The sequence below is a fragment of the Sinohyriopsis cumingii genome, chromosome 5 (assembly GCF_028554795.1).
Source record: "Sinohyriopsis cumingii isolate HCF-2022 chromosome 5, ASM2855479v2, whole genome shotgun sequence".
Classification (NCBI taxonomy): Eukaryota; Metazoa; Mollusca; class Bivalvia; order Unionida; family Unionidae; genus Sinohyriopsis; species Sinohyriopsis cumingii.
The window spans coordinates 88,077,204-88,098,793 of NC_142965.1; the positions used below are offsets into that span (position 1 = coordinate 88,077,204).

The 21,590-nt window shown below is 34.7% G+C and overlaps 1 protein-coding gene across 1 annotated transcript in view; it reads right to left on the reverse strand.

The window, feature by feature from the left end:
* LOC149799696 (voltage-dependent calcium channel subunit alpha-2/delta-1-like) overlaps positions 1–21,590 on the reverse strand; it is a 230,274-nt gene that overhangs the window by 111,056 nt on the left and 97,628 nt on the right. Inside the window, exons 9-12 of the mRNA XM_089959053.1 lie at positions 21,226–21,325; positions 18,769–18,837; positions 15,349–15,438; positions 3,804–3,926 (exon numbers count right to left, since the gene is read on the reverse strand). Of these exons, the coding sequence (XP_089815179.1) occupies positions 3,804–3,926; positions 15,349–15,438; positions 18,769–18,837; positions 21,226–21,325 (382 nt within the window). The remainder of the gene's footprint in view (positions 1–3,803; positions 3,927–15,348; positions 15,439–18,768; positions 18,838–21,225; positions 21,326–21,590) is intronic.

A 21,590-nucleotide genomic window follows, 5' to 3' on the forward strand; every position in this document is an offset into this window, starting at 1 on the left:
GCGTACACTATATGCAAGTTTATTTCCATCAGACAACATAATGACGTAGTTCATCCTGTTCGGCAATCATTATGTTGAGAGTTTGGAATTATATCCCTTTGCACACATGAAAATAGAAATTAAACCGCTTGTTAAATCCACTTGAAAAGCAAATTTGTTGTTGTCATTATTTTCCTTTGCTTGATTCAACATTGTAAATATTGGAAAGCAGACGACTTATGTATGTACATCTGTAGTCGTGACATCTGATGAAAATGGACTTGTCCTGAACTGGAAATGGATCCGAGCATGGCCATCTATTACACTGAAAACTTCCATTAAGCATGAAACGCTTAGACAATCATGGTATTAGGGCCACTCTACTCACAGTCAGGTTAGAAACTATAAATCAATGATTGAATTGACTAAGTTCCTTGCACATTTTATCACATTAAAAGTTTCCATTATTAAAATCAGTAGGGGGAGTACAAACGGGTTTATATTGTCAGACAATAGTAGTTACAACCTGCCAAGAAACTGTACCTTGCTGGGTTTAAGAAGTAACAGGCTTCAGGGAATGTATATGAAGGAGAAATATAGTACTAGAGGTCTTTTCAGCAAATTGTATTTATTTCATGCAAATAAAACTTATACAGATACAACTTCCAGTGATTTTGACATTACATCAGTGATCATGATGACACATGGTTGGTTTAGAAAACTGTGCAAAATTGTCAGTGTAAATAATCTTAACCAGACTTGTCATTGTCATTTATCATTCATTGTCCTGAAGTGCAGGGCATTTATGCATGTACATCCAAATAGTTCATCAATAAAACTGGTCTGATAAGTGACAATTATTTTCAACAAAATAAATCCAGCCCTAATTCAACATATTGAGATAACAAATTACCTAATGTTTGCTGTCTTATCAGAGATTCAGTAATGTAGTTTTATTATTAAAAACAAATGACCAATTAGCTTGTTGAAAGGTCTGATCACTGATTACTCTTACTCATCACAAAGGACGTCAGATTAAAATATGGGATCAAATTTATTTTTTAAATTTATTTTACCAAGAATGCTTATCAAATTTCCACAGAGATCCATTACAAAATTCAACATTAAAATGAATTCATTTTACCATTAAAAATCAAAATCAGAAAATAAGATTAATAGTTTCTCATAATTAAAACTGTGTCATGGCATTGCTAAACATCCTGAAAAAACCATGTGTGTGTGTGAGAGAGAGAGATTTGGATTACTGACATAGGTTTAAAAAAATTCAGTCCTATCACTATGATTTCTGCTCTATGGCAGTTTTATAGTGATGTCTAGCACTGGGGCATCATGCCGCAGACATGTAGCATGATGTCCTACCCAGTCACATTATCCTGATACCAGGTCAACCAGTCCTAATACTAACCTCTTAATGCTGAGCATCTAGCAAGGCAACTGTTTTATAAGTCTTTGGTTTGACTTGGCCATGGGAAAAAAAACTGTAAGTGGGCTCCTAACATACAAGTCATACAAGCTGTGCATTTGTGTGGCATTATTTTGGCTTTAAGTATCCTTTTTAGACTGATTACACATACCTTTAAACAGCAATTATTCAGTATATTTCACTGTTTGTCAATTGATTTTCCTTTCAATCACCAGAAAATTCACCCCCGCCCAAAAAAAGTTAAAATACATTTTTTAACATTTTGACAAGGCCACCGGGCTGTAATAATAATAACAAGAAAGTAGAATTTATTGGAACAAATGTGTATTACCCTCTGCAGTGGTAATGATCAGAACTGGCATCCAATTTTCTTGACCCAGTTAAGTGCCTGGCCACCAATGTGAAAGTCCATAGCAAGTGATAACTTTTCAAGTTTTGTGAAGATAACTAAGGTGCAGATTACCCAGCAATCAGCAATGAAAATATATTGGTAAAACTATATTCCTTTTGTGTTAAATTTTACAGCTGTTAACAATTCACATTTAAGATCAATAAAGGCACCACATGATTACGATGATACATGTTAGGATACCATACACAGCAGGGTTTCCTACACACTAAGGAAACTGCAAATATTCTGTCTTATGCATTCAATTTTACCAATCAGAAGCCAAGAATTCTGTCAAAAGAGTAATAAAGATTACTGCATGGGCTCCTTGGGCTTTTAACAATTAACATAATTCATATTTCCTGTCCTGAATGTACATATCTCAGGACCATCCTCATAGTTACATGAAATAAGGATCTAACCTAAGACCTGCCAACCCCAACAAGAACTTCTCAGTAAGGCAGTCAATATTTTTCCATAGGTTGGTCTAATTTTCAGTAAGGTTTAATAAAATATCAAGTACTGATATTGTCAAGTTGGAAAACATGCACTTGCAAATTTCAGAAGTTTAATGATGCAGTGATAGTAAACATTATGTTCAATGAGACCTTAATTACCTCCTGTACAGTTTCACAAACGAAACCTCAATGGCTTCTTCTTACTATCTCTCCACTTGACATAATCCTTGGTTTTCTTTTTTACAATTTCGGAAGGTGAAAGCAATCATTATTCCCGCCATGAGACATACTCAAAGCATAATGTTTAAAAATGTGATTGTTGCCCTTCCTCCATTCTGCCAAAGAATTTTAAAAACTATTTTTTATTCTTCTGTGCTGACTAATTAAACTTTAACATTTAAACACATATCATTTATTGGATGCCATTTTTAGAAAAATCCTTGCAACAGCTTGAGCATGAAAATGTTTTGCATAAAAAAAATGTGCAAAATAAAGTGACTGTTGTTGTTGTTATTGTTGTTGTAATAGGGTTTAACGCCATTTTTCAGCACACGATAGGCTATACATGGCGGCCAGTATTAATGGTGGAGGAAGTACCTGAGAAAACCCCAGAAAGAACCACCGACCCATGAGAAGCTTTCTCACATACCCACATTGGCTGAATCAGAGACTTGAACCCATGCAGACAGAGGTGAGATGGCAATGATCCGTAACGGACAGTGCTTTAGACCACTCAGCCACTCTGAGCCCTTAAAGTGACTGAGGTACTATAGTAAAGTTAGTCTGGCTCCATGACCAAATCCATTACATCTAACCTGGATCCAAATCAGACAAACCAGTATTCACATTTTACAGCAAGAATTGTATTTCCATCATTTTTACTATTATTCCGCAAGTCTTTATGTTACGGGTAACTTCCACAAGACTTATGGAAAAATCACGAGGGTTGGCAGGTCTATAACCCAAGCATTAATTTGAAATGAAATAAGCTGAATGTTTTCAATATTTTGCAAGCCATATATGAGCCAAAGATAAAACGCTCAACAAGTTCATTCGTTTTTATTAAAAATGAAAACAAATGCAAGATTCTATTTATCATGTGAAAGCACTTCTTCTCGGCGAATCTATTGAAAGTTTTATTGGTTTAACCCAACATTCAATTATGCCATGCTAATATTACAAGTTTACAAAGCGTACATATATACATTCATTTATGCCATGCTAATATTACAAGTTTACAAAGCGTACATATATACATTCATTTATGCCATGCTAATATTACAAGTTTACAAAGCGTACATATATACATTCATTTATGCCATGCTAATATTACAAGTTTACAAAGCGTACATATATACATTCAATTAGACCATGCTAATATTATAAGTTTACAAAGCGTACCTATATACATATTTCCTGCTATACTGTATCAAATTTCTGAATCAAGTTTAATGTAACTTTAAATCAATGACATCATGTGATCAAGCAGTAATATTTCATTAGAGGAAAGAAAGCAGTGAATGGCAAGATATACCTTTTTCTCAGGCCAATTGTATTTCTTGAAGACATCTTCAACTGTGTCACTTCCCCCATCAGTCAATAACATGATCAACTTGTTACAGTTAGCACCCTGACCATTTTTGGAACTATTGTCAAACTGAAGGGATAATGAAAATATTGTTATCTGATAACAGGTAGATAATGGTATAGTAATACGAGAAATAAATTAAAAACACAATTTTATATAACAATAATGTTTTGCAAACAAATATAAATGTTATGGTTTCCAACATGCAATGTGAAAATGCATTTCTCAACAATTAAAAGTAATGGATGATTCTAACATTCATGCATATGACTACTTAAAAGCATAATGGAAACTTGTTACTAAACAAACAGAACTCGTGGTTTCCCACTATCATTGCCTAATATAAATGTTTTCATTTTTAACTGACCATCTTATTGTCTTTGGCTCAGAGAGAGAGAGAGAGAGTCAGGGTGCCTGGATTAGAGGAGGCCATAACCATTGCCCAGCTAGCCTGGATAAAACAAATCATAACTGGGCAAGTACAATTTTCATACAAGTAGCCCAACTAATGCTTATAAAAAAAAAGATAAATTTAACTTATGAGACTATTTCCCTCGCATCAACCTTGCTAGGCTACAATGTCAAAACCAGAATTGTCACTTGCCATCAACATCTGAAGGCCAAAAATGGAAAGATCTTCAAAATGAAGATTTTTCATGCTTTCTAAAGAACACTATGTGTAGATTTAAAATTATTTTATACATAAACAATATACTTCAACTAAATTCCTGAAATTAAGTTAAGAGTAGATTGTCCAATATTACCTTCTACAATAAATCTCTTGATTAACCGATTCGACCCCAATCCCATCTATAGGCGTGATGAGGCTGTACCCTACTTCAAAGCTCTGCAGCATCAAGGTCATTTAAGATACACCAACATGGGTGGTATTACAAAAAAGCAGACAGAGATAGCTCTAAAAATGATACCAAATAATCTGGGAGTTCTAGTTGCACTACAAAATACAGAGAGAAAAACCTCATTTTTTGGACCCGTTTTTTTTTCCCACCCAAAATTCGCTTGTGGTTGGAATGCGATTTTGTGTCAGGATTTTAGACCTTTTGGCCTCAGATCTAAGGCAGACCAGTCTGAACTGCACACAGACAGGTGATCCTTCGCAAAAACTAGGATAAGGTGGGCATATGGAATAAAGAGCAGTCTCCATATAAAAATGATGGGTCCATTAAGCAAAATAAAAAGACGAATTCCAACTTTTACCCTTCTGTTTATGCGCAAGCAAAATAACCAATGGAAAATGATGTTTCTAACACAGCTAGGCATTGGTCTCATGGAAAATCTGTTGAAAACCAATGTATTACAATGTATTCAGAAATAGCCCCCTAAATGTCTTTCCTACGCACATTTCAGGCAAAAACGACAAAAACCTCTGGGGCCAAATGAGTTAAGGCTCTGTTATGTGTAATGATGTTCTTGAATGAGCCAACCAACTAATAACATACAACTATTATCTGCTGTACAGTCATTTCAAGTAAAAATGTATGGACTGATTTGTTCGGTATAAATTGTGGCCGAAAACATAAGGTATGATGAAAGGCACTTTATATGCCCATCTAGGATTTAATAGTCCTGCATGCAGGCACTGGTAGAGCATGGCTGACTCTGAGACTGGTGACCCAATGGTCTCAATGACCTTGATCTTCTGTCAATGTATGTGGTCTTGAATGAAACTTCACATGCAGATTTTATTTAAGTTAAATTATACTTATTAAGACAAACACCTCTTGCCTCTAGAATTAATATGTTTCTGTATTACTTAAACTGCAAAAAAAGCCGTTAAGTTTCATCTTGGAATTTACTTGAGACCAAAAGTTATTTCGCAAAACCGATTTGTTTAAGCCACAATGACCCTGCTCTTTGACCCTTTAACCACCAAACACATGGGCTTCATTCATACCCAACATGTAAGCCATCCAAAAACTTTGATGGCAAATGTATGCTTATGAACTGGTTTGGTTTGAAGCCTTTTGGCACAGCAACACAAGCAGGATATTTACTGCATGGACACACCAAGGTCAAGAACTGAAATAGTTGTTTTGAAACCATTTTCTTCTTCCAGTCACAACAACCTTGACCTTTGAACTCTTTTACCCCAAACTATACAGATTTCTTCCTTTGCCTAAGTACATGCAGTTCAAAATGTTTGGTCCAGGCCTGTGGTGTAAAACTAGTGTTATTGAGCAGAAATGAATGCTCTTCTTTCAGACACAATGAGGGTCCTGATTGGCCAAGTGGTGGTCTAAAGCACTCTCCAATACAGATCACTGCCATCTCACTTCTATCTGCACGAGTTCGAGTCTCAGGCTCAGCCAATGTGGGAACTAGAGAAAGCTTGCCAGTAGCTTCCTATGGGTCGGTGGCTATGGGGTTTTCAAGGGTTCTTCCTTCAGTACTTATACTGGCCACCATGTATGGCCTATCGCTGAAAAATGGCATTAAACTCCATAACAACATCAGTCATGATGACCATGACCTTTTGACCCCAAAGTTGACCAACTTCTAACTTAACCTAAGTACAAGCCATACACAGTGGTATATAATCATGTTGGAGAATTAAAGTTATTGTGTGAGAACCATTTTTCTTCTTGCAGTCATATTGACCTTGACCTTTGAGCTTTTGACCATGAAATCAATATCCTTATACCAAGTGCAAGCTGTCCACAAAGACTGGTAAATGCAGTTGGTAGCCAAAAGAAAACTCGTAACAGTCATCAGAGAGAAAAATATACTTGATAGACAAATTAAAAGGGTTCTACTTTTCCTTTCTTGAATTTCTAAATGGGCAGACATATTGGGATTTACCAATAATACTGAATCAAGACAGAATGGTATAATGAAAGGCTTAATGGATAAAGAATATATACATATCATTTAAGCAAAGCATGGGGGAAAATAAATGCAAGTGAGGGACAGAAGGAGCAGACAGTATTCTGTTGGATATAGAAATCCAAATCACAATTTGTTTTCATTAAGATTATCTTTTCAGACATCTGATAGCGAAATAAAAGCAGCAAATATCACAGAGAATTTAGTCAAAGGGCTAATACAGCAAAATATGATTTGAGTAACCTCTGCTACAAGTTACCAAATGATACATATGATTTAAAATGTTATGCATGATTCAATTTTACCTCATGATACATTTTGAGCAAGAAAAGTATCTAACACTACTGATAAAGAATGAACATATCACAAAAAGCTCAGAAACAATTATATAAACTCAATAAACCTTCATTTTATCCTTTGTAACCATGATTGGCAACATTAGTCTGCAGGCAGAATGCAGATTGTTCTGAACAGATATGAACCATACAAATAAAAATAGGGAAATAACTGTTGTTGTTGTTGTTGTTATAGGGTTTAACGCCATTTTTCAGCACAAGATAGGCTATACATGGCGGCCAGTACTAATGGTGGAGGAAGAACCCAGGAAAACCCCAGAAAGAACCACCGACCTACGAGAAGCTACTGGCAAGCTTTCTCACATACCCACATTGGCTGAATCCAAGACTCAAACCCACGCAGACAGAGGTGAGATGGCAGTGATCCGTAACGGAGAGTGCTTTAGACCACTCGGCCACTCGGGGCCCCCAGGAAATAACTGAGTTTGTTAACTGCTTATTAAATTTATAATGTACATATCCCTGTTTTCCCTAGAGGTGTTAAAACTGTGAGTAAAAAATCCCATTGGTGTCAGTAACGGGGAACAAACTAATTTTTTACTTTAATCACTGCTGTAGTACAACAGTCATCCAACCTTATAACCAGCACATTTAACCATGGCATCTTGAAAGCATTAGTAATCATGGATTCACAGTCAGCTCAGAGGTTTGTACTGTTTATCTGTTGTGACACACACACAACGACAATTATGTCATAATGAGAGATCTTCTCACCATGTCTCATTACAGCACCATGGGTACTGCCGTAAAAGGTCTGTCTATGGAGTTACAATATGAAATGAGCAGGGTGAATGAGGTCTTTGTCTCTTAACATCATTTTTATGTTGTTGCATTTTCCAAATGAACCCATTCTATCAATACCACAATGGTTTATAGTTACTGTCGCTTTATCAATGATGTTATTATTAAAACTTGCACACAATGTCAAACATTAGACCCTGGGTGGCTGAGTGATCTAAGTTGCTCACCTTTACAGATCACTCATACATTAAACCTGTCCAAACGAGTTTGAGTCTTGACTTTACTAATTTGGAGATGTGAGAAAGTTTGCCAGTATCTATTCATGGGTCACTGGTTCTTCATCCACAACATATACCATGTAAAGCCATGTATCATGTGCCGAAAAATGGCATTTAACTCCACAAATGAAACATACATGTCAAACATGCCAAGGTCAGTTGGTGCTCTTGTTAGCTGTTCAGCAGAGATTAGCATAGATGGTGTACTTGGTTCCCATTAGTGAATTCATTTCATTATTTTGTTTATTCAGCATGTGTACGCCTGTACATGAATCTGATATCCAATGTCAAGAAAAGGTTTTGTTGAAAAATGAAAAAAATATCAGCAACTTTAGGATAAAATGTGCATATTGGTGCTAAGGACTCTACCAGTTAAACATACATGGTACCTAGGAGAGGCAGTTTTAGAACATATAGCCTGGATATTTTTATTTCTCAAGGAGTTCACGTGAAAATGACAACATATTCTCAATTGCATCTCTGGGTGGCTACTATATACTTAAAGTGCCTTCCCCAGGTACAATGTATGTTTTACCAAACACCACTTAAAATCACTTCAAATACAAGCATTTAGTACACTTCAATTATAATTAGGATAAACAAAATCTGATAGTGAAATCTAAAGACTTAGGGTACTTTTACAGCCAACAACTGGGGTGGGGATGGGACTGTGGGCTACAGCAACAACAATTTCATATTTGCGAAATTGTAAGACACATTTTCCCATACTGCAGACCAAAAATAGATTAAATACAAATATCTTTTTTAAGCAAACTAAGTGTTAATAATGTCCACTTCACACAAGCTTCTCTTAACATGGAAAATTTTGAAATAGACCTCAAGTAAATCCAACTATACCTTCCGCCCTTGAGTCAAAGGACTGACACATTTCCAATGAAATTATCTTTTCTTAATTTACCTTTATGTCAGCATATGATCAGCATATTTGCAAACAAACAATTTTACAACAAAAGCAGACATTTTTTAACATGTTGTAATTAAGCAAAAAATTTAATTATATGCATTTAGTCTAAAGCTGTCAGCATAAAGCTCCACAAGCACATCCCTACTGAATAATTGTGAGTTCAATCAATATAAACTATGTTACTGATTCAGGTTAATGATATTCCATGTATGTTTGAAATGACAGAGCTTGCTCTTTGTGAGAATACTCATGGACAAATAGAGCCATACAACCCTTGCACGAATACTCAAATAGAGCCATACAACCCTTGTCAGAACGCTCAAACAAAGCCATACAACCCTTGTGAGAACACTCAAATAGAGCCATACAACCCTTGTGAGAATAGTCAAATAGAGCCATACAACCCTTGTGAGAACACTCAGATAGAGCCATACAACCCTTGTGAGAACATTCAAATACAGCCATACAACCAAACCCACTTTTAATTAGTCTTCATCACCAAGCCCAATGAGGCATTCAAAAAAACATGATTAACTTCTTAATGAATAAAACATGAACAGGAATTGCAAGTTTGTTTTTTCAAAAATGTCCACAAAAAACCACAATGGATTTTAAAAAATGCAATTAGTTCTAAATACTAATTTTTTAAAATTCTAATCTACAGTTCTAATGTTTATATTAATTCTATTTGTGTACCCATTGTTTTTATTACAAAAATAAGTTATTAATATGTTTAACGAGATCACTTATTTTGCATGTAGATATACCCCATCACCCCTTTACAATCACAACAGTAAACAAGTGGAATGAAAATAACAAGAATTGTCAAAAACTTGTAACATTTAACAATTCATTTTACTTAAGCTGAAATCCACTAAAGAACTCGGATCCAGTTTTCTTAATTAGGAAATAAAATCGTATTTCTGCAAGGGATATGACAAAATAAGGTGTGGATGTGGATAACACTTGACCAAAATATCTGTAGTGGTTAAAAAATGACAGCCTGGATAAGCCAATGACTTGCATTATTCATTGTTACAACCCTGACCTACAAATAAGAAGTATGACTGTGAATATGCAAGACCATGTCAGGTCAGGAAAAAGAAAAGGCTAAAGTTTCATTGATATAGCTTTATCTGTTCAAATGTTATACCCACAGCACCATTTCAGGCTATTTACTGGATAAAACCTCTATTTTGACAAAAGAAACAGAAGTTGCACTTCTACCTTTGAACTACATCAAAACCTCTAAAAAAATATCTGAAAGTTCATCATCTTTCCAAATTTTCTTTTCATGGGTCTAAGCTACATTTAGCCTCACTGTTACCTTCACCTTGAGGCAAAAAGCATTATTATCGTCAACTTGAGGCAACAAGCATCATTATGGTATATGACTCACCATCAATATACTATATATAATTGGCAAAAGTTACATTAAAATATCCTCATCACATATGTTATAATCCTGACAAGAATAAAAATGACAGAATTTAATTTTCCTGTGACCATGACCTAGAAGTAGAGGGTGTGGCTATGGAATGTGACACACCATTAAATCATGTAACATACATACATACATACATACATACATACATACATAATTACATACATAATTACATACAAACACAGACACACACACATATATATACATACATAGTATCATGAATATCTCTCCAACATTTGCAACAGTGTAATATGGAGAAACAATGATCATCTTTTCTACACATTTGCATCACAAAATGAAAACCACAACATCAAACAAAATACTCTACATCTGAAACAAATAATGACCAAAGAATCTGACATAAGTTTTCAGAACAACTTAAGATTTTACTTATTTATAATACAAAAAAGGCAAGTGACCTACTTTTCAAAACATCAGGTAGGATCTAGTGTGGAATATGCCATGTATTTTTGCAGTAGCTCACCAAAAGTAGCTTGTTTATTAACAGACTGATTACATCAGGAAAAATTATATACTAGGGGAAATAATCACTGCAGATTCTACTGGACAGAACAAGATAAATAAGACATCAACTTGCATTAAAGATATAGTCATACATTATAAAAGATACAACAAATATGGAAACAATATTGACTGATACTGTGGTACCTGACTTGTTCTTTGCTATTGAAAAACAAAGGAAAATGGTCAGTTTTTATGTATTACCCACAAGAACAAATAAATATTCAGATCAGGACTGCAACACCAACATGGATGTTCAACTGGAAATTCTTCTATATTCTACTCAGAACATTATAGAACTAAAACATGTACTCCGATATATCTAGCTGCTTTGTGTAAAACCTTATCCAGAAATCATTTAAATGGAAGGAAATATTTGCAATTTGTATAAAATATGTTAAATATGTGTAATATATGATCTTCACTTTGATTTAAAACAATACAAGAAAGTACAAAATATTTTAGAATGCAACACTCTACTCTAGAGAATGTATTGTAATATCTGATTGCCTTGCTCAAATTGGGAGAATGGCTGATTGGAATAGATGTGCAATACAGAAGGATCTATTTATATTAGGGGATTTCAAGATATAACAAAGTAATGAGTTATATCCATGTTGTAAGATAATAGTCCAATAAATGAGCCCTCAAACCAGGATTGCTACTTGTTATGTACAGCTATGTTATGTGCTTAACTTTTGTCCATGACTGCAGATTGTACTTTAAGATAATGCATATATAGTGACATGGTAAACAAATAATTAATTCCTGTTTTTAGGATCAGTCTGTGGAATCCATTTATTATCTGAGTTTACAGTTGTGCCCAGATATAATTCATGAGGAATTATTTATTTAAATCATTCACTGAAATTACTAAATTGACTTTGGATTAACACAATATTTTGTAATTACTGGGTATCATTCAAAGACATTCTGACTGGCATCATTGTGGTATATCAGGACATTCAAGGGTACTGGAAATCATTTGGAAATCATTTGGAACATTCAATATTTTTGGGATGTGTGACAGGATGTTTAGGATTATTTGGGAGTTATTTCATAATGCTATAAGTGCCTCTTAACATTTTCACATGGCATTGTAGAGATATAATGTATTGATTTCACTTTAGCTGCTGGATTAAATTTTCGTATTCACATACATTTGGATTAAGTCCTATGCATGAAAACTTGTAAATCCATTTTGAATAACACAATCTAAAGTGGCCATTTTGAATTTCATGACTACACATGACTGTTCCTTGATATGCAGTAGCCAGTCAGATGTGACTGCTCATTTGTTCATTTTCAAGTTCTGATTGCTTTGGTCATTGATATGCAACTGTCACAAGATGCAAGAAAAGGTCAAACTACACAATGGACAGATTGACTCACAGTATTCTGAGCAATTCACCATGTCAGATAAGTTATTTGACTGATTTGCATCCAGGTCGACATCAAAAAGAGAACAAATATTAGTCACCCATTTTTTTTCTTTTCTTATTTTCTTTCACATGTTTTATGAACTTGAAGAAAAAAATCCACTGTAGCATGTAAATTGAAAAATTCTTACGTCACGTACCGATTCTTTCATACTCGTACAATTTAATAAAAAGGTGAGATCAGACCCCAAAACTGTTAAGCAGTATAAGGACAGGTCAGTGGACTGATTTATCAGAATAGTAAGATAATTTTTACGCATTATTTAATGTTTTCAACAAAGTTCTATTTATCAACAACAATTTGAACTGACACTTAAGAGTTTCATTTTGAACTCATTCCTTGTGTAGTTTGAACATTGCAATGAAAGTTTACAGTATCATCAAGCCAGATATTTAACAGCCCCATGTTGGTCTGATGGCACAATACACCTCTCCCTCAATAACTCGCGCACAATGGGGTCCACAAACATAGACTGCATTAAGTTTGTAGGATTTTCATGCCTTTTTAACTTTTCTTTTATTCCACCTCCTTTATTTGATTCAAAGGACATAATTCATGTGATAATACAAAGGAGGCCAGCTTTTTATTTAGTGCAACAATACAAGAAATACTTCCGGAAGTCAGTTATAAAAACACGTTCGGCACTTAATTAGGGTCTCAGAGAAATGATCTCGGACATAGCTGTTACAGTAAATTGATGCATTTTATGTTTAATTACACTAGGACACATTGCATTTATGACGATTACACTTCATAGTTGCCAAGTGTCCTGTTTTTTCTGTATTTGTCCTGAATATGAGTGTAAAATTTTTTGGGCAAAAAATACGTTTTTTTTATTTTAAAAAATTATATAAAAAATTTCCTTGCAATTATCAGTTTAGAACGGGTACTCAGTTCCATTCTGATAGAAATGTATCGCATGTATATAGGAATACAGTTCTACAATAAATCAAGGCTATAATGCCTGTCTTTATCCGCCATATTGGATGTCGCAAACAGTTACTGCTGTCACTGTATCTCATCTTTGTAATATTCAACTTCTCATCTCGTTGGATAGGAAAGCAGAATATTCAGAATTTTCTCCAGGAAAGACAAGAAAACAGAACTGGAAGGACAAATGTGCCGTCTAGTTTAGATTTGTGAAACCATCTAGTAAAGAAGACTACGATTTGCAAATTGTGCAATGTGATTTCGCTATTGGGCATGGAGGTGCCCATGAAATAAAGAGCACAAAAAAGCTAATAAACATCAGCTTGCTGCTTCATCATACACAACTCAGCCTGAACTTACGATGTATAAAAATAGCAGAGTGAACCTTGATGTAATTCGATCGAAATTCAGTTTATTAAATTTCTTTTGGAAATTAACCTTCCTCTTTCAGTTACTAGTGTTGCTGGCGATTTATTTTGCACACATTTTCCAGACATTCAAATCGCAAAGGATTACTCATATGATAGAACAAAAACAGTTCAATAAGAAAATCACACAGAATTGAGATCATCAATGAAAGTTAATACATTCAAATTGATAATGATTGAGAAAAGAAAATAAGGTGTGGAAAAGGCTACTATAAACAGCCTGTATCTGAGTGTGTTGCACTCTTGCACCTTCTGAATGGGCACCCGAATGGAACATAGTACAACACATGCATCTTTGACATTAAATAATCATGTAAAGCACTGTCCTAATTTACTGATGGTTGTATATGTTGTAAATAGTTACATATGCATTACAATTTTAAAAATCAGTATTTGTTCCGGAAAATCAGTATTTTTGACACAAGCAGTCAGTATTTTTGTATTCGGGGGTTGGCAGCTATGAGACTGAAAAGGAACAAAAAGATACTATTACAACACAAATTTCAATGCATACAAAAATTATTTAATTTGTATTTATTTATTAAAGTACTGCCCCCACTCAGCGTAAGTGACATTTTCATTGATAAAAATTTCCTTACATATCGTCAGTTGCGGTGTACTAGGAATGTCATTTGGAAAGAAAATGTAATAAATTGTGTGTCCTATTTTTAAATTTGATATTTTAGAGTGTTGATAAAAATTTCCAGGTCCTATCTACCATTTTCGATGATAAAACCAGAGATACATCAAAGTTTCCGTTACCAATTTTGATCATGATTTTCTTCAATTCAACAAATAGGGATCAATTTTTGGGGACATTTTCTGATTTAAAAAATGGGATCCACACCTGACACCGCGTTATAAGCAGGTTTGCGAGTTATCAGGGCACAAGTTATCGAGGGAGTGGTGTACATTTCATAACCCTATGTTGGTCTGATGGCACTGTCACTTTTACAGCCCCATGTTGGTGTGATGACACAGTAAATTTTACAGCCCCATCTGGGTCTGATGGCACAGTAAATTTTATACCCCAATCTTGGTCTGATGGCAGAGTACATTTTATAGCCCCATACTGGTCTGATTGCAGAGTAAATTTTATAGCCCCATACTGGTCTGATGGCACTGTAAATTTTAGAGTCCCATACTGGTCTGATGGCACTGTAAATTTTATAGCCCCATGTTGGTCTGGTGGCAGAGTAAATTTTACAGAACCATGCTTGTCTGATGGCACAGTAAATTTACAGACCCATGCTGGTCTGATGTCACAGTAACAAAATGAGCAAGCATAAGTATTTATCAAAAGAGGTCAGCAGCTATGTACAAAATGTCAACATAAAATGTCTGTCGTGAACAACAATGGCTGCATTATTATTCATGCACTCTTTGGTGGCTTATTCAGTCTAAGCACTTAATACACTTGCATCCTACAATCCATTTTGAAAGCATGTTTAGGAATTATGCTTGCTGTCCATTCAATTAATGGGTCAGTTCATGATTAGCTGTCATAAATATCTTCAAGATTGCAGAGTCTGTACATAAGATCAGGTGTGTGTATACATGTAATTGTAATTTCTTGTACTTACCTTTTCAAACTGCTCAAAAGCAAAAGTGAAGCCTGCTGAATAATCTGCTTGATTCTTGGCCAGCAGCCCATCCACTTTTGCACTCAGAATCTGACAACAACAACAAAAAATCATCTCCATCAGATCCTCTTTAATTTAATACAAAAAACACTTCTATAGCGTGACCACATTATTTTAAATGTCAAAAAATTAACACAACTGATGAGAAATTGAGACTGTACACTATTTCACAACTCTATATATGCTATGCAACCCTTACCTTTATATTTTATCACATCAAAGTTCCAAATTGGATTTTGATTATAGTTCCCAATTTTAATTTTATTTTGTTGAGCAATCAGTATCAGATTATTCAAGCAGGTTTCTCTACCACATTAACATAATTTACAGCCTTTACCGATCACTGTCATTTCAGCTCTGTCAGAATGAGTTCAAGTCCCAGGTTTGGCCAGTGTGAGTACGTGAGAAATCTTGCCAGTAGCTTCCCATAGGTCAGTGGATCTTACCAGGTGTATTCCTTGGTTCTTCCTCCATCAATTATACTGGCCAACATGTATTGCCTCTCTTGCTCTGAGAAATAGCATTAAACCAAAAACAACAACATCAACAGCTCAGTAAGTTCTAACAATTTATATTGTGTACTCTTGAGGTAGAATATGTTGGTGTGATATGTGATATGGGGGTAGAAACCAGAAAAATCTGGAAGAAACTACTGACATGAATGGGCACTTTTGAAACAAAGAAATGAACCTAGTAACATCAGGTAGCAAGATGAGTGCATTACCAATTTTTAGTATATTGTGAGCCTAAAGCTGTTGAAATATCAGCTGCTTTTACACCATATTGTCAGAATAATATCATGATGTTCAGGAAAGTAATGGGCCATTCTATGCCTGGTCAAGACAAAAGAATAAAGCTTACAGAAAGTTCCAGATTTTCTGCCAGTAATCATTGCCTAGCTGCTACATATATCTGGCAAACAGGCATCACTTATAGTAAACATGCTGCACAGCCTTAGTGTCCATAATTGTTGAAAACTGGCAACATATTAATTTGGGCTGGAGGTGAATAATAGTACTAAGTCTATGACATTACAAAACCTGATAAAATTCAAATACGGTCAAGATCTGGTACAAAAGAATCATTAAAATACAACACACCTTTTTAAAAAAAAATAATTAACCTAACTAAAATACAACTAAAGCAACTCTAAGTATTTCCCAAGCAATCAGGAGTAAAAAGACATGGTCAATTTTAGACTGACTTTATAGGAGGGACTTTCTACTTTCCATTTGAAAAATTGGAAGCACATTTTCAGAATATAGGATGGATTTAATGAAATAAAGGAAGGACTTGAAAATATGATACCTAATGTTGACATGTTTCCTTGATTTTTCAAATGGATTTATTAAAATTAGCATGAATCACCCCATTGTATCATATAACAGATACCATCATTTTTAATTTACATATCACACTTGAAATACCAACAAGTGGAATCATGTTTATTCTGCAAGCCATGTCTTGTATCTCTATGTGCTGCAAAGCTTCAGAAGTCTCATAGGAACAATCTACTCCATCCCCTCACACAGAAGACGTGTAAGAAATGAATGGCATATATAATCGTGGAGTTCTTTAGTAGCACCTTTTATTGGCCAAAATGGGAATTCTGTAAGGGTTAATAATATCATGAATCTAAATGTGCATGCCAAGAATCCAAATCATGATAGAGAGATCAATGTCCATCTTTAATCACTAATCTAGTCCATGATGCCACATATATCTTTGTTAACTCTAACAATTAATTATAGCTTTTAATCTGTTATATCACCATTTATCAAGAGTACCATAAACAGTACATTATGCACCTGTGACATGTATAATAGTCCCCTATGTTGATAACCAAGATTTTTTTATGCACACAAAATGTTTGTTTTGTTATATCAGTGAACATTATTTTAAATCTTTTGACTCCAAAATCAATACTAATTCCTTACCCTAATTGCAAGTCAACTACAAATTCTGGCTTAGGTCTGTGATTTAGATTTGATGTAGTTGTTGTTGTTGTGGGGTTTAACGCCATTTTTCAGCACACGATAGGCTATACATGGCGGCCAGTATTAATGATGGAGGAAGAACCCGGGAAAACCCCGGAAAGAACCACCGACCCTCGAGAAGCTACTGGCAAGCTTTCTCACATACCCACATTGGCTGAATCTTAGACTCGAACCGCCGCAGACAGAGGTGAGATGGCAGTGATCCGTAACGAAGAGCGCTTTAGACCACTCGGCCACTCGGGGCCCCCAGATTTGATGTAAGCATGTGAAAAACCTTTTTTCTTCTTCATTCATATTGATCAAGACCTTTGTTCTTCTAACTCCAAATTCAGTACTCTTCTTCTTTACCTCAAGTGGAAACTACCGCAACACATGTCTGAGGTTTGAGATATAGAACTGATGTTACTGTGCACAAATTATATTTTTCTTTCAATCACATTGACCTTGACCTCTGACCTACTGACACAAAAAATGAAAAGTTTCATCCCCACCCAAATTTCAAGATATCCATAAAGTTTGGTAATCACAGACAATGGAGAACTTAAGTCATTGTGCAGAAGAATAAAAATTGTCACAATGAGCAGGAACAGTGAAGCTAAAAACTAGCGACACCTGGCAGTGCCTTTTCAGCCCAAATTCCATAGGATTCTTCTGAATCCAAGTGCAAACCATCTACAAAGTTAGATACCTGGAGATAATGCATACCGTGCAAAACTACTGTTCTTATAATTAGTCAACAACCTTGACCACTGCCCCCAATATTTATAACATCCTTAGCCTAAGTGCAAGCAGCCCACAAGGATTGTTATCTGAAGATGGTAACTTATTCTTTCTTATTTACATTACTATGACTTTGATCATATATTTTTTGAGCCCAAAATTAATAGGATTCTGCCTCAGTTCACGTGCAAACCAACTACAAAGTCTGGTAACTGTAGATGGTGGAGAACTCTAATTATTGAGCAGAAACTAAATTGGTAACAAATGGCCAGACAGACAACAACATACACTCTGCCTTCTAGCAGGCACAGACAGATTCAAAGAATCATGATGGGACAACAATCTTAAAAGACAAAGTCCCGAAAGGTGACAAAATCAATAACAAATTAGCAGATATTGTAAAATAATGCATACAAACTGCAGTAGATCAATAAATCCGCACAATAAATCCAAAATGAATGTTGGATGGGTTAATGGTCAAGAGTTATTGATCTTTGCCTATTGATACAGATGGAAAGACGATTTTTCATCTTTTAGTAGGGCTGGATTCACATGGTAGCAGTCCTAACATAATGTGATTGGGAAACATATTTGAAGGAGATGAATTTCTCAACAATTACACTATTCAGAAGGATATCATTACCGCTTTGTTCCTGTAATTAGCTTGCACAAAGGTCTTGAAACAGCTAACAAAACTGGCTTTTGTATCAAACTGAAGATAGAAAGAGATGTGTATTAGTTACGTGAATAAAACTATCAAAAACAAACCTTAAGCTTAAATATAATTGATAATTCAATTAAGAATGGAGAAAAATGGAATAAGAGTTATCTCTGTACTTTTGTATAAAGATGTTCTAAGTTCATTCATTCATATAAATGTGCATCAATCATTTGCTCATCTGTGTGCAGATTGGTCTAAGGCACTTGCCTTTACAGATCACTCGAACATCTCACCACTGTTCGTGTGAATTCAAGTCTCAATTTGACCAATGTGGGTATGTGGGAAAGCTTTCAAAAACTTTGCATAGGTCTGTAGTTCTTCCCAGGGTCTTTACGGATTCTTTCTCCTCCAAATATACAGCCCATTATGTGTGAATATGCATAATGATTAACTACTTTCTTACAAGTAAAATATTGTCTTACATTTTGGAAGATAAACTTTTTTAAACAATATTTTACCTCCCTGAAAATAATTTGTTTACATAAAATCAACATAGTCAATGAACAATTCATGAAAATGCTGCAAATACTGTTCTACATATTTGAATAGAACAAACCATTGCTGCAATGTCAATGCAAATTCTATGTCTTAAAATTCTCCTAATTAACAGAAGTGGAGAAGTTTATCTTTATAATTATGTCAGATTATAGTGTTTGTTCAATTGCGGGCGAGACCTAATGAGTTTTTAGCCACATGTACTACAGGTAGACCAAATATATACTAAAAAAAACCACAAAATTTATTTATTATATACTCATTTATTAACACAATAAATTATTGAATTCCTTTTCACAAAAATAACATGAATATAAATGTTTTACAAGAGTAATTTAAGCAGATAACTATAAACTCATCTAATATTTAATATTCCTCTATGCAGATTATTGAAATTTGTGTTCAGAAGCTGCTTTCATTCTGTCAGTTTGAGTGAACCTGACCACTGACATTTGGAACCAATTTATTTAGCCTATACAAAAAACAGCTGAAATCGTAAAACCCTCAAGTTCTATCTTATCATCTCAAAATCATAATCCATGCATGAATATCATAAAGTAGGCAATACTGAATATATCAATCATGTTCCTAGACTGCACAATCAGTGTTATTAGAAAAACTGATGCTAATACACTAGAACCTGTCTTGAAAGATCACCCATCTGCCAAATAATAATGGTCTCTCAAGACAGGTTGTATCCCATGAAAGGCCATAACATCATATGCATCAAGAATGTAGTCTCTCAAGACAGGTTGTCTCTCATAGCAATGGTCTTTCAAGACAGGTTTTACTGTACTGTACAATGTAAACAAAGGGGTATAAAAGTTTCCTAGGTCTACATTTGCCATTGGTATGAAGTACACTCTAAGATGGATAAGGAGCAGAATATAATGTATTAAATAAGTGTCACACCTGTGAAAATGTTAGTATTTCCAGTCAGCAGAACTTAAAGCCTGTCTTTTATGTCATTTATATTCAATAGTGAAGAGATAACTCCGATATATATTTAACTAATCATAAAGCTTGTTCCAGTAAAATACACATCGGCCCCAGGGAAGGCACTTTTAATGTAGAATAGTCATGCATAAATGCAATTTAGAATTTTGTATCGTTTTCATGCAAGCTCTGAATAATCGGAGAATCCTGGTATAAATTTTTTTTAAAAAATGTTTTCTCCGGGTAATATGTATGTTTAAGTGGAACAGTTCTAAGTAAAACAGAACAAAAACCAGATATTTTCATTCAGACTGTTAAGTACATTCCCCAGGGTGTCATAATTAATGCCATCATAAGAGGGTCATCATAAGTATTGAAATTATTAGGAAAGAAAAATAATACACATTAAGACTCATACAGAAAAGTTCAGAACAAGCTTTAAAAAAATAAATCGTTTTTAAAAAACCAACTGGACAACAAAACAAGTCTTCCATGAAAACGCTATGACAAGATAGCTTTTTGTTCAGAATTCTCACTAAAGGGAAGATTTCAAGATGGCTGTAGTGGTAGCCATATTGACATCACATAGGCACCATTTTCATTTAGGACCAACCAGACATCATAAGAAGTCTCTCAGTGAAAATCCCATATTGATATTACCATTTGTTCAGGAGGAATTGCACACATCATTCACCTTCCTGCTATTACTGAAGAAGTTTGGCCAAAAACATCTGATGTCATTGCAAATGAAATATTTGCACATCTGACCTCTGACACAGCCCCCAAGGGACCCTATGGGCAGGAGCTTTTGATGACTCCGATCTCTCAGATTATAATATAGTGACAAACATAAATACTAAATTCAATTAATTCTTACCTATCGTTTATGTAGATGTGACAAAAGGCAAATGGACTGACCAACACTGACTGCCATAATATTCTACTTACTTTGGCTATGTTGACAAAATCATTCTCTCCCAGTGTGTCCAGTAAAGACCTAACAGTAACTTTCATCAGCTGTAGGGCTTGTCCATGCACACTGCCACTCCTAAAATATGATAAAATGAATTTAAATTTAAAGCTTTATTTTATTCATGTATCAGGTGCACAAAACTGCAAACAATGTCAATTCAGATTTTACATCACATGAATTGTGGACAGATCAGGATATACCTTGTTCAAATATAACATAAACAGAAAATGGTATGGCACATATATGCAGTTCATAGGTGAGGAAGTCAATACAATAGAAAATACTGGATGCATGTTAGTACACTTGTTATGACCACCCTGAATCACATACATCCCGCACC